General features: G+C 40.2%; 1 protein-coding gene across 1 annotated transcript in view; it reads right to left on the bottom strand.

Moving 5' to 3' along the window:
• dmac2 (distal membrane arm assembly component 2) overlaps window positions 1–14,410 on the bottom strand; it is a 64,914-nt gene that overhangs the window by 2,528 nt on the left and 47,976 nt on the right. The window contains exons 2-3 of the mRNA XM_083985532.1: window positions 1,029–1,234; window positions 113–193 (exon numbers count right to left, since the gene is read on the bottom strand). Of these exons, the coding sequence (XP_083841658.1) occupies window positions 113–193; window positions 1,029–1,234 (287 nt within the window). The remainder of the gene's footprint in view (window positions 1–112; window positions 194–1,028; window positions 1,235–14,410) is intronic.

Raw genomic sequence — 14,410 nt, 5'->3', positions numbered from 1 at the left:
TCGACTGCACGATCATAGTCAGTATACATGAACTCAACTTTACATAAATGTAATAAAACAAGTTGTATGGACACATAAAACTGTATTTAGAATGATGGAACAAGGTACTCACCTAAATCCTCCCTTCATACTCAAGATGTAATATGCTGCTGCGACGTATGGCCCATGAAACCTCTGAGCGTAGCTGAAGTAGCTGTGAAAGTGACAATGGGGAAACGTCAGTGATGGTGAATCAAATAAGAAGCTTCACAAACTGCATCTGGAAAAGATTTAAAGGACAATTCCAGGGGAATTCAAGTAGTTTCCTAATATTTGAAGTCTAAAAGAATTATTCTTAATTGCTCCTGATATGCAGTAGTTCTGTCTGTCCCCTGAACAAAGGAATATCAACTCAGAGACACAATGTTTTCATTGATAAAACGAACATGAGCGCTTCAGACTACCTGTAAACATACTCTGGTGCTTTCTATTACAGCTCCGTTTATAAACATGTTGAAGTAAATAAATCCCTCAGTGTATGTTTTAACAGTCAGCTGACATTGTCTGTTAAAAGAAAGTGTGGTTTTGTGGGATGTAAACAGCCTAAGCAGCCTGAGATTCGTCCGCTCCCTTTATACGCTGCTGTGGCGATGCGGGGACAGACAGAACTACTGCATAACAGGAGACGTTAAAAAGAAAATCTTCAAATTCATTCTTTTAGACCTAAAATATTAGGAAACTATAGCCCCAGGTCGAATTTGCCTGGAATTGTCCTTTAAAAATAAATGATCCTGTTTTGACCATTATCTAAATATTACTAAGCCTAAAAATGATATTCTTATGACTGTTACCAATTCTGATATAGCTTTTGCAATTTTACTTCAAATAAAGATCTATTTTGTGGTGCATTAAGTTGTAGTTTTTGTGTTTTTTGTGTGTGTGTGTTTTTTCTCAGTCACACCTGAGAACTACAGCTCTTTTTTTATTTTTAAACCTCCCTGTTTCCTGGTCTGTAGATTTAAATACACCCGCAGTATAATGTCTCTTACGCGTTCTTCTTCTGAATCCCTCTCCTCTTCATCTCGGAGCTCCAGCTCAGGAGCATCTCCACGTCATAAAACCGCTGGGTGAGGTAGAGGAGGAGTCTCCTGTGCAGAGGAGGAGGAGGAAGAGGAGGAGAGGGCAGCGAGCTGGAGCTGCATGGTCGCCTAGCAACGAGGAGCAGCGCTGACCTCTGGCAACATCTGTGCAGAAACTGAACAGAGAGAAACCCAAACATAATCAAACACCGACAGCAATTGAGGAGGTTAAAATGGAAAAGACAGGAAGCAAAAGATATAGGCTATTAAAACGAAACGAAAACAAACATTTATACCATATCAGAAGGAATAAAGACGAACTTTAATGTCCTTTAGTAGCAAGAGGACTTGAAAGAAAAGCTTTCCTGTATTTTTTAAACCAGTTATACATTTATTCAGCACTCAAACTCATATAAAATCTCCAAATGTTGTGTGAATACGACGACAAAACAGCGTTTTATTAGCCTACAGCTAACAGCTACATCCAGCATGTTATTGTCACTCCGTTAACAAAACACGGTAGCAGCCCATAATCTGAGTAACAGCCCGCACTCCGACATTTACACAACACGATAAAATGTTAATTTAACTGTTTTTTTTATTTCGCAGCGTGTAGTAATTAGTTGAAATCTGAAGGGTAACTTACCGGAGCCGACATGATGATACCTCACTTCTACGGGAAGACGTGAGGGACAAACATTAATGCGGCTTCGCGTTTTCAGTCTTATTGTTGTTCTGTGGTGCGTCTGCCGCTGGGTGGCGCTGCGTGCACATGGCTTATCCGAGCCAGATGAACCTCAGCTGACCTGACACACACACACACACACACACACACACACACACACACACACACACACACACACACACACACACACACACACACACACACACACACACACACACACACACTGATGAGGAAACAAACATGAAGAGAAAATGGGAAAGAGATGGAGCACAAAACATCTGAACCATCAAAATAAAAACAGCCTCAGCGGAGACCTTTATCAATCAATGCAACACAAAAAAAGGGCATATTTTAGTCTGTGCAGTGTTTCCTCATCATCCCTCTGTAATTACCGTGTGAGTTTCAGACATAATAAAGCTTCACAGTTTTTGGATTCATTATACCTGGGAAACGAGACAAGGGGCGAAGGTCACATCTGGGCCCTGCTGCACTGAGAGGGGATTTGAGTATTTCATTATAAAACAGCCAAATTAAGACATGAGAGGGATAATTTCCCTTTGTAAAAATTATGCATAATTGCTGTACAACACTTGCCAGCTATAATTATATAATTTTCTTTCTTTAAAAAAAAAAAAAGTCACAGCCCATTTACAAAACTGGCAACACAGGATGAGTTTTGCCTATGCTTTCAAACTGCCTGGCTTGACTTCATACAGCTTCAAACAAGCTTATTTTGATTGGTGTAAAAAAAATAATGTATATCACACATAGCCATCTAACTGAATCAGTCATCTCAAGGGAGTAGCCTGCAGCGTCTGTCTGCTGGTCATGTATGTTGGTTTTTTCTTTTTCTTTTACATCCCACATTGCAAGCCAATATTGCCTGGAGATTTTCTTTTTCTAAAACCACAAGCAGTGAGGACAGCTTGAAACCGCTTCTCCTGACAGATGTGTCAATGAAAAACAAGCAAACCAAGCACCAGCACCACACCCACGCTCCATATTACACTGTATAGGCTACACACATATGCAAACACTCATGCATGTGTAGCACTCACACGGAGCGTGCTTGTGTGACAGGCAGCTCATGACTGCCAATACAAACAATTAGCAAATGAGATCAGGACTCGTGCTGCTTCTCATCTGTGTTTGCAGAGGATTGATGGGGGGTAAAAAAAAAAAGAAAAAACGGGTGGGACAGTGATACGTGAGGTAAACAAGCCACCAGGTATGTGTAGGGGTTTAAACGCTCAATATGTTGCAAGTGAGTGGTTCATGTTTTTTGTTAAAGTTGCATGTAAAGCAGGCGACCACATAGTAACTAAACACACAAGTGTCTTAGCTCTTTGTTATTATTAGAGGGATTTACAAAAGGATGGAGAGATGAGAGGCAAAAGGGAGGGAGGGAGGGAGGTCTGCATGGAGCCTGAGCAAATCACATTACTAAAGGCTTGGTTGAATGAACATATGGACCAATGAAGTAAAGAGTGAGTGGCAGAATGAATGAATTGATCAGGGGATGGATGGAGGAATAGATGGATTGCCTACTGGACCAGAATTTCAATGCTTTATCAGTATTGTCTCTGGAAAACATCTGCTGAGCGTGTGTGTTTGTGTGTGTGTCCAGGTACGTTTGTGGGTGTTCATGTGTCTCTTGGCTCCTCCCTTAACTCACAATGATAATCAATGTATCTTAAAAAGTTAAGTATTCAGCTCACAGCTCTGATTGGACACACCTTTACTCTAAAGCCAATCAATCTTCGTCAGGTAGAGGTCAATATTTTTTTTAAATATCATATTCATATTCATGTTTTCATATCAAAAGCCATGACATCTGCCTCCTTGTATTATAGATGGCATATTCATTACTGTTAACGGTTTTATGTGCTGTATTTTCATATCCACCCAATGTTTGTTTATATTCATGTATTTTTAATTGAACCTTAATGGACTTTTGAAAAGCGAACCATGCAGAGGCTGAAAGTTTGAGGTCTACGAAGACACACAGTGCTGTTTTGTGCCTCATAAAAAGAAAGTAGAGGCTCTTAAATGTTGACATCAGAAATGTACATTGCTCAATAGCTCATTGGTTTTCCAGCTTCAAGAGAAAAATGTCCTTGTATTACCTCCAGGATCTGTGCCACATCCTGAGGTGTAACAATAAACACACAAGGTTGAACAGTATCAGCTTTTTATTGTGAGTTATGGGTGCTTGACAGTAAAAATACACATTTCTTATCAGCATTTCTTACATGTTTGAGGTTACTCAGCTGTGTAGCGTTCAAAACAGATTGTAATCTGGACATTTTGGGTGTCTAGCAAATATGCATCCAAACCAAGGCAAAGCAAACCGATTAATCAATGAAAACAATGATTATTTCCAGTCCTCTTTTTCTCATGATGCTCCTCTGGCCCCGTGAATTCACCGGAAATTGGTATGTGTGTGTGTGTTTTTTTAATGATATCGATAAAAAACAGTTATTTTCCTTCCACAGGCTCGACAGACTGTCATGGAGTTTGCAGTAAAAGCAGCTGCAGACCGTGCTGAGTGGAAGGCTTCAGCAATTACAGGCAGATTATTTTAGTCTTCTCCTGTCAGATGCTCATCACTGTGACTTTTGTTTTCACTTAAGCGAGGTGCAGCTGCTTGTTAGTAGATGAAGTCTGAGGTTTTTCTAATAGCTGCTCCCCTGCCAATACCCGTTTTTACCGTGAGCTGCAGCAGAAGTGATGGCCCTGTGGGAAGGCCATTAACCATTGATTGTCTCTCTTGTTCTTTATCTCTGCCGCCGCTACCCTTTTCCCCTCGGTTTCAGCAGAGATGTAGTAGTGAAGGGACGAGCGTGTAGCTACACACATGTAAAAAAGCGGCCGCAGTATTCTCGAGACTGTTAACGGCTGTCAGGGCTGTTTTGTTTTGAGCAGCTCCCATGAGGCCAGCGGAGTCTGTAAATCTCTACAGTCTTGGCAGGAAAGCCATTAGTGGGCGGCCGTGCTGGGCCAGTTACTTAATGCTCACATTGCTGGAGTCAATCCCTGAGAGGGCAAATGGAGGGCACAAAGGGTATAATGAGAAAACCAACCAATGATTGAATCAGGGGTTAAAAATTCAGACACATATGTAGCTACATGTTAAGAGTTTGTTTTTTGTTTTGTTTTTTGACTTTGTGCATTCGTGCAAAATCTGTGTCCCTGCGTGCCATCTAATCTACTAAAAAAAAAAACGTATCACATATTTAATGGGATTAGTAGTGTTGTGATGGATGAAACAATTTGTCTTTGCTGAAGCTTAGTTATGCACGGTATGGTATAGTATCCTCATTGGCATACACACACACACACACACACACACACACACATGCATGTCATCTGTAATTAAGCGAGCATGCCAACGCTGGACAATTAATGTGAAGTGTGTCGTCTTATCTTTTGTACATTTACTCATTATTCAAACACTTTTGTATACATGTGCATGTGCATACTGTGTGCCTGTGTAGGCTATGTGTCTGCACTATACCATCATCTTGTTATCTGCCTTTTCCACACATCTGGTCTAATTTCCATTGACAGAATTAATCACCATGGTGACGAACACCTCACCACACCACACCACCAACACCAACCCATCGTTAGTAGGCTATACTATGTGCTGCACAATTATACAGCAACCGTTATCTTGTAGGGAGGTATCACTCAGAATAGCACATCAGCCAAAAATAGCATAAACTGAGTGGAGCATGTCATAGGATAGAGAGTGTATTGACTGGAAAGTGCTGATACTCTGTAAATCACCGCTATCCCACTCAGATCTTTACATGGCACTGGACACACACAGACACACACACACACACACACACACACACACACACACACACACACACACACACACACACACACACACACACACACACACACACACACACACACACACACACACACACACACACACACACACACACACACAGCAGCAGCTCCACTGTGCAGCAGACACAAAATCTGGCTCGACAGACACAAATGCAAACACCATCAAATGTTGCCCGTTTGGATATCAGTGCTCTCTCATGTGGCTGACCCGGAGTGAGTGAGCAGCTGTAATGGATGTGGACCGTTAGAAAGAAAAACACATACACAGATACACACACATATACACACAAAGCGAGGTTGGATTTTCCTCTGAGACTTCACACCAGAAATAAAAACTGCAGCCTGCTGCTCTAAATCCTTTGAACATGCTGAGACACACACACTAATCTAGACTCATGAACACACACAGCCTGAAAATTGCACTCTGTGTATTTAATTTATTGAATTAATACAGAGACATAAATATATTATATCTAATATATAAATCCTCTGTGCCAGTTTTCATGTTGAAAAAAAAAAAGACTTTCTAAATCTCTCTCCCTGTCTCTCGTCTCTCTCTCTCTAAGACAGCGCCTGTACATACTGTATGAGTATTCCCATTAGGTCACAGAGAGTTTTCAAAGTGTTAGCTACATAGCAGCGTATGAATAATTCAAAGGAAATAAAGGGCTTTTTTCTGCACGGCAGCTTACATGAGCTATGATACATCAGATCTAAGTTGTAAACTGATGCTAACCTCAAAACGTCTGCTTGACTCGCCCTCGCTCCCCGTGACTTTTGAATGACTCCTTGCACTCAACAATGACCTGCTATATGTGTGAGTTTGCGTGGGTCGTGTTGTTGTGGGTTTGTTTTGATGAGTCATTTTACTTAATTGGAAGGAAACAAGCTGTTATTCATGCCATATTGTTGGAGTTGTGGACTTTAAAGGGCACATAATCTTCCTGCTGTGAGGCGACAGTAGATTTACTGTGGAAGGACCTGAGGGCTGCAGAGATTGTTGATATTTTTAAGAGCAGGCTCAAAACCCACCTATTTAACTTGGCTTTTGACTAATATTTCATTGTTATTAAGTGTTTTACTTAGTTGTTGTTTTTTTACTGAAGCTTTACTGACTGTTCTTAGTCTTTTACCGATTTTTCATCTATCATTTAGCATTTAATTTCAAAAGGACAACTGGTGAATGAACTTAACACACTTAAATCAAGTTTTTTTTCTTCTTTTGTATGTGCTACAGGATAACACAAGCAGAATATTGCATTTCCACTTCCACAGCAGTGTCGAACGAACTCATGTGGGACGAGACTCTCCATATATAATTTCTCGATAGCACCACTGTTCAAAGGCTGCATCCTTCAGTGGCTGCATTTGAAGATCAGCTGCATCACATCAGTATGAGCAGGCTGACCCACTTCAAAGACTCATCTTCCTTCTTTTCTTGGACAACAGAGGCTCCAACAGGTGGATGGTTTGATCCTTCGAGGGCCAAGCCTGAGAGTAATACAGCAGCAAACCACATTTACTGAGCCCTAAGGTTTACATTGGCTTTCAGTTCAGTTGAACAACGGCTAAAGGTACAATTTTTAAAAATCTAAATCAAAACTTATGTAAACACAGTCGCAGTTTAGATTTGATTATCTCATCTGAGTTGGCTAAAGTAGCTTTGTTAATTGTCAGAGCTGAGGATGGAGATCAAGATTCTCGTTATTGTCATTATGCAGAAATGTCAAAGATGCAGAGCAGAACAACATTGCAAGCATGGCTCTATAAAAACACACATAAATACTAATCTATATATATACCACAACAAAGGACAATTAGAAAAAGTTTATGCACAATATTATACAGACAAGGAATAAAGCAAGCGGAGGTTATTTCAGAGAGTAACCCGTCCTGATTTGAGGCCTGTTACGCACACAATATACAGTATATCGTGATACATATATAACCTTTATATAGTCTGCTATCGTTTTGTGTTTACTCTGATTTGATGTTTGATGGAGGTCCTAGTCTTGTTAGTAGTGTGAGCCACACTCAAAACCTATTGGTGGCAATACTGTTCAATTTGTCTTCAGAGTCAATCTGTAAACCTGAATTATTCCTATATTACCACTTGGACATTGTGTTTTTATTGCATATCCACAGAGCTATGAATACTAAATGAGGCACAGGCTCATAGAGTTAAATCCAGGCAGTTTTCAGTTCATGAAGGGTTGAAAATATACATAAAATACATGTGTCATTGTAGGGAACAGAAATGAGTTTTCATGGGTTTAATCAATGTCACGTCACAGGAGGAACTTTGTGTGTGTGTGTGTGTGTGTGTGTTCTTTCTGTGCTCCATCCATTCACTGTTGTCAGAAATGAATGAGTTTTACATTATGTCTATAAATAGCTGTAGCTAAATTAAGCTTAATATATTATACATTTCAGTCATTTCATATCTTGTCACATGCTTTCTATTCCAGCTCTTTCTTCGCCCATTTTCTTTCCATCTCCACCTCTTCATTAATTTCATTATCTTCCCTTTGTTCCTCTTGTTCTTCACACCCAAAGCCATCTTCTCCTCCCTTCGTCTCTCTTCATCAGCAACTTCCACCCCCTCAACCCTCCCTTTTTTTCCCCCTGTAACAGCACATGCAAGTCAGGTTTTTTAATGTATAAACTCAGCTCATGCATTATCATTTCCTTTCACGTTCCGCCCCTAATCTCTCCTTCTCTCTGTCTTCGTCAGCAGAATATGGAGTTGAGCCGGTGGAGCGTAATAAGCACACATACAGCTTTGATGCACACACACATACATACAAATACATGTCAGAGAAGAAAAAGGAAAAAAAGAAAAAGAAAAATGAGAACAAGAGAGAAAGAGGACACATAATTCAAAATGACTCCAAGAAATCATGAATAACTAATAACATGTTCGAATTCTGGCTGGTCGTTCTCAGTGTCATCAATCACGGCCCCTGTCTTTTCACTCCGCTATAGCTTCATTAAACTGATAATGGACTGTGGCCTGCCCATCAACCAGGCAATATCTGCGTCTGTTCAAACTATGATTAAATAACCCCTCTAAGCAGCCAGTCTCCACCGAAGTGAGTTTTTTCCCCACACCCCCTAATAATAAAGCTGATGAATGCCTCTTGTTGCTGCTTGTGGGTTTACTGTGCACGGCTGCGTGACTTCAGCCATATAGTATACCCATATATACCATATAGGCTACCCATACCCATATCAGCAACTGTCACATTGCAATGTTCTTATTATATAAATGAGTATATTGTTTTATCTTTTAATGCATTTTTTTGTTATCAAATCAACTGACAGCTTAGTGATATTGTCAAAATCATATCAATATGGTTACATATGGTTTTCCTATTGTATTCATCCACATGTTTGGTTTTTAAACCTTATTTGTTCTTCCTACTGTTTCACTGTTTTGCACCATTCACTAAAACAAATCCACTTGGAAACAAACCAAATTCTTATTCTGATTTGTGCATGTAAAATATATATCATAATTCAGTGGTTCCCAACCTTTTTGGGCTTGTGACCCCATTTTGACATCACAAACAGGCGACCCACGTCAATCAAGATGCACCAGCTCAGATTTTATATGTTGCATTTTATTTGAACTTGATTTATATTCGAGAAAGTGAAAGTATAGAATACAGTTGTTTAAGATTGCCTGTGGTGTTTTTAATCTTAATTTTAAAAATAATAACAATTAGTTAAAAAAATATTTGTATTAGTCTTTTTTATTTTTATTTTTATCAATTATTAGACATTTCTGGCGACCCCATTTGAATTCCAGGTGACCCCATGTGGGGTCCCGACCCCAAGGTTGAAAAACACTGTCATAATTCCTATAAAGAAGTGCATAAAGTCTGTTACATTGACTGTGAGCTGTTACATAACGTCCTGTGTCCTCCCAGTAGCTCCCCCCACCCCTCCACCCCCCCTATTCACCTTAAGTCTGCACCCTTTGCTCTTCCAGGTGATAAGCTGATTAGTGAGATGACAACCTCCTGTCACAGACAGACAGACAGACACACAGTCGGGGGTCTGATGAAGCCGAGCCAAGCCCCAATCTAAAACACTGATTGACTGACTGCTCTCTACAACTACAACTACAACTACTACTACTACTACTACACACATACACGTACACACACACACACACACACACATGAGCCTGAGAAAATTCACAGAAGATGATCCCTCTGTTTCCCGAAAAACAATTTCTATGTCATGAGATCTAAATCATTCTCAGAGTCGACCAGAATAAAGCACACATATTGCACGGAGAAAACATGTTTTTTTAGATCCTTTACTCTCTCCACGGGCTGCTTTTATAGAGACATATTACACATGACAAGTATATGACGTGACATGTGACATAAAGACCACCGCTCGAGGTGAATAAACCTCACCTGGAGGCAGATTTGATGGCGTATTTGTGCCTTTTTTTCTTTTCTTTTCTTTTTTTTTACCAACTCCCCTGCCCATCATAGCTCGATAACTATTCATTTAGACGTGTTAGTCTGGCAGTCGCCATCTGGAGCTGCCTGTTATGGCTCAGTGCTTGACCTTCCATCGCTCACAATGTGACTGTGACATCAGCTCCCTAGAAATTTACTCCCCCAAACAGAGACTGTAAAAAGCAGCAGCCAGCCAGATCTTTTCTGGAAGTGAGCTGAATACAAAGCCCTCCGAGACAAACTTGTGATTTCTGAGCTTTTATAAATAACACTGACTTGATTTGTCTGTACACTTGTGCTCCTCTACACTAACAGAACCTCCACCCCCCCCCCCCCCCCCCCCCCCCCCCTTTTTTTTTTTTTTTTTTACAGCGTCACAGCGAATGCAGCTGCAGCACATGAAATTTAATGATGGGGTAAGTCTGACTTGCAGTAAACGTACCAATTAGCGACAGTGATACAGGCTATTGTCAATTTTTGTTGCTCATTAACTCAAATAAATCAATTTATCGGAGTGGTGGAGTTTATTTGTGGCAGCTGTGTTATGCAATGGCAGCTCTTTGAAGAGTCCCCCGAGAAAGAGATGTCACTGTTTATGCAGCATTAAACGTTTGTTTGTTCCTTCCCATAAATTTTTACATCAAAGTCTTTATTATTGTCATTACCATGGACTGTTAAGTCACCTATAATCACTGTAGCTACTCAACCTCATGTTTCTGTCTTTGTGTTGCAGTTCTCAGCTATACAAAGTTTTACTTAAGATGTGTAGACTAGCAGTGGCCACTTTAAAGGTCCAATTGTATAAAAGTAGATTTCCATGTGTAGTTTTATTATAGTGCACATTTAGGTTCTTTATTAATATTGTGAAAGTACCACCACCTCACTCCACAGATAAATCCACAAAGGCTTTTTTTCAGAAACTGTAGGCTACTTTAAATTGAGCTGTAGGACTTCCTGAACTTTGTGATGTCACAACAAAACAGTCACCAAGCCCCGCCCACATGGACTCACCATCCAATCCAGCAAGCAATTTGGTATTTACCTGAAATCCAATATATATTATTTTTTTATTCAAGAATGTGAGCCCATAGGTTGTTGGTGCAGTGGGTTATTATGGCCCATAGTGACATTTTGTTGCTAGGCAACATATACCTGTGGTGGTAAGTGACATAAGGAAAAGGAAAGGGCTGTCAATAGCCTACAACCCAATAGCATCTTAATCATCTAATTCAATACTGAGGAATAATTTATTTAAACGCAAAGCACACTCTCTTCCTAAACCAACCTAAACCTTTTGTAGCTGAACCTAACCAAGCCATCATAAGTGTTATAGTTACCATGGCGATATGAGGGAGCTATTTTAGTGGACACTGCAAAAAAAAAAAAAAAAAAGATGTTGTTTTTGCGTTTGGAGGAGTTGGTGTTTATAGCACCTGTTAACAGAGGTCAAGACATGAAGCCTGAGACGGGATGTAGCCTAAACTATACGAAAATACATTTCTTGGTACTTAAAAATCATACATAGCCTAAATACATCTTTCTATGTGTATATAAAAACTTCAAATAAAACGTCAGGAAAGATGCAGCAGATTAACAGTTGCCACTAAACAAAAGAAGGAAGACGCAAAGTGAGGATGACGGGGAAAATATTAGCCAAGGAAAGAATAATGTGTTATTTCTACTCTTCAAGAAGTATTACACGTCCTTTTATGTGATTCACCGATTCCTCATGTGACTGCCGGCTGAACCCCAGACAAAACACAATACATCAAATTAATGTTTTGAGATCTCCAACACTGACATGAAAAACAACTCTGCAGCTCAGGATTACTCATTATGACGTTTTTTTTTTATTTTTAGGATATGCAAACAGTAAATAAAGTCAACCCTCATCTATACTATCTAGACACACACACTTCCCATCACTGTTATCTGTCCATCTGTCTTTGCCCTTCACACTCGCTGCCTGCATGCCTCTGTTTTTATCATCGTCCTTCCCTCCTCTTCCTCTTCCAGCTCGTTTGTTCCCTCTGACATCCCCATAATCTCTCTTCAATTTCCTCTCTCACCCTTCACCCAGACGTGCATCCATCCATCTCTGCAGCTCGACCTCTCATCTACCTCCTCTTCTTCATCGCTCATGCCTCCGTTATCACTGCGAATCAGGTTCATCAGGAATTCAGGAGTTTAATAACACTTAAAATTGGCTTTTTTTTTTTGCTCACGAGAAGAAACTCATCAGCTTCTCTTTTCCCTCGTGTGCAGCTCTCTCTCTCTCTTTTCTCTTGTCCTCCGCCCGGTGCACGCTTCATCCATGCGTGCCATCAGAGCCTACAGTATATACTTTATCATGTTGAAGCACAGTGGTTGAAAGCTAATTAACGAGGCTCATACTCAATATGTGCTCAGCCTCAGATTTTCATGTCACGCGAGTGCCGAGCGCCGGCCTGGAGTCGGACGGCAGAATAGAGGAAGCACATTTTTTTGCAGCCATCAGCCCTTCTGCTCGTCTTTCTCATCTTCATCTCCTGCTCCTCGTGATCCTCTGTCACCTCCATCCGTCCTTCCTGTCCATCTTCCTTTTCCCGCCTTCCCTGCTTCATGTAGTAAACCTGTAACACTAGGCTGAATTAAATGGTTTGATTTCTTTTTTCTTTCTTTTTGAGGCACAAAGAATACAACCACACGTAGGCTACAGCTTGCAGGCTTCTTATATTTTATAAAGGAAGTTTTTTTCAATAAATCCTATTTAAAAAAGAAACACAATATTTATCTGTGCATCTCTTGTCTATACAGGATGACTAATATGATAAAGGAAAAGAAAATGGATTCATGAACGGTTGATTATGAGTTAATTTATTAGCTCATTAACACCTCATGAGTCATTAATAAGCTGTTTTAACACATTAGATATAAAAAAGGGCAACAGTGACTTGTTGAATAGTGAGCCACATTTATGTATACTGTTAAGCTTCATATGCCATTACTTCTCCTTCATCCACTGGAAATAGAAATACAATTTAAAAAAACCTTGTGAAGATTACATTATATTGTCAGAATTTTGTTTATATTCTGATGTTAAAGGGATAGTTCAACATTTTGGCAAATTGGCTCATTGCCATAATCCCTATAGTTTTAGCAGTAGGTTCGTTACCTTTAATTGTTGGCGCAAGCTACTTTTAGAACGGCGGAGCAGAGCCGCGAGCTGCTCAGAGCTACGCTACGGAGGCTAATGGGATTTCTTGGTTTCTGTCATCAAACTCATCAAATACACAATCCAACAACTCCAAAACGCTCTGGTGGACAAATTGTAACCTGCACATTCACCACGCTATGAGATAATAATGTAACCGCTGGTGTATGTTCCCGTCGGGGGGAGTTTTTCGGCAAGCAGTCCCTATATTTGCTTCGAAAACAACTCTGTCTCGTATCGTTCCGTTATTATCTCATAGTGTGGTGAATGTGCAGGTCACAACTGAACTGAACTATTGATTTCTGTCACACAAGAGTCGTATTTTTCAGGAGTAAACTCCAGATGAATGTGTTTAACCTCAATTATTTTGATGAGGATATCTCCTTTTGACTTTGTCAGTCGGGAAAAATGTATGAATCAAAATGAAATCCTACAAAATGTTCTGACCAAACTGAAACCATTGTCAGAAGCTGTTGATGAAAAAGTCGACATTCTCCCTTTAACGCTACAAAAAAACCAGATCTCCATCTGACTGAAGGTCAAACTCAATCTAGCTTTTGATTTCATGAGCACACCGTCCCCTGTTTCTCTCCACCACTTCCTATTTATCATCCATTTCTGCCCGGCCGTCTCGTCCCTCCTGCGGGGAGCATCAGACGGACTGAACTGATTTATTCTTCATCCTGTGGGTCCTTGTTTTTGATAGATGCTGAACATAAACGGACGTTTCTGCAGAACGTATACTGAGCAATAAATAGCCTCTCATTTCATCTCACTCATCTCTTCCTCTTCTCTCCAGGGTCCGGCCCTTCAACAAGAAGTGTAAGGGAGCAAACTGCATTATCTCTACCCACCAATACTTCTGTTAAATGCAGCTGTATTTTAAATTTTCCATTTATCTCTCTCCTATGACCAAGATAAGGAAAGTGCAGTAAACAGACAGAGCTCATCAACTCTGTCTCAGCACCTTATAGAGTCAAGTGAGCAACATGTTAAAATGGCAAATCCCTGAATCTGCTGTCCGTGAAGCTGTCATTGATTCAGTTCATTATAACTGTATAACACGTTCACAGAGCTACTGCACGGGTCAGAAACAGTCTTTTCTGGGTTTAGAGAGAGAGGGGGGAAAGAG

Source organism: Trachurus trachurus, assembly GCF_905171665.1.
Source record: "Trachurus trachurus genome assembly, chromosome: 13".
NCBI classification, from domain to species: domain Eukaryota; kingdom Metazoa; phylum Chordata; class Actinopteri; order Carangiformes; family Carangidae; genus Trachurus; species Trachurus trachurus.
Note: the sequence above shows the minus strand (reverse complement) of the source record. Positions and strands in the feature narration are given on the sequence as shown.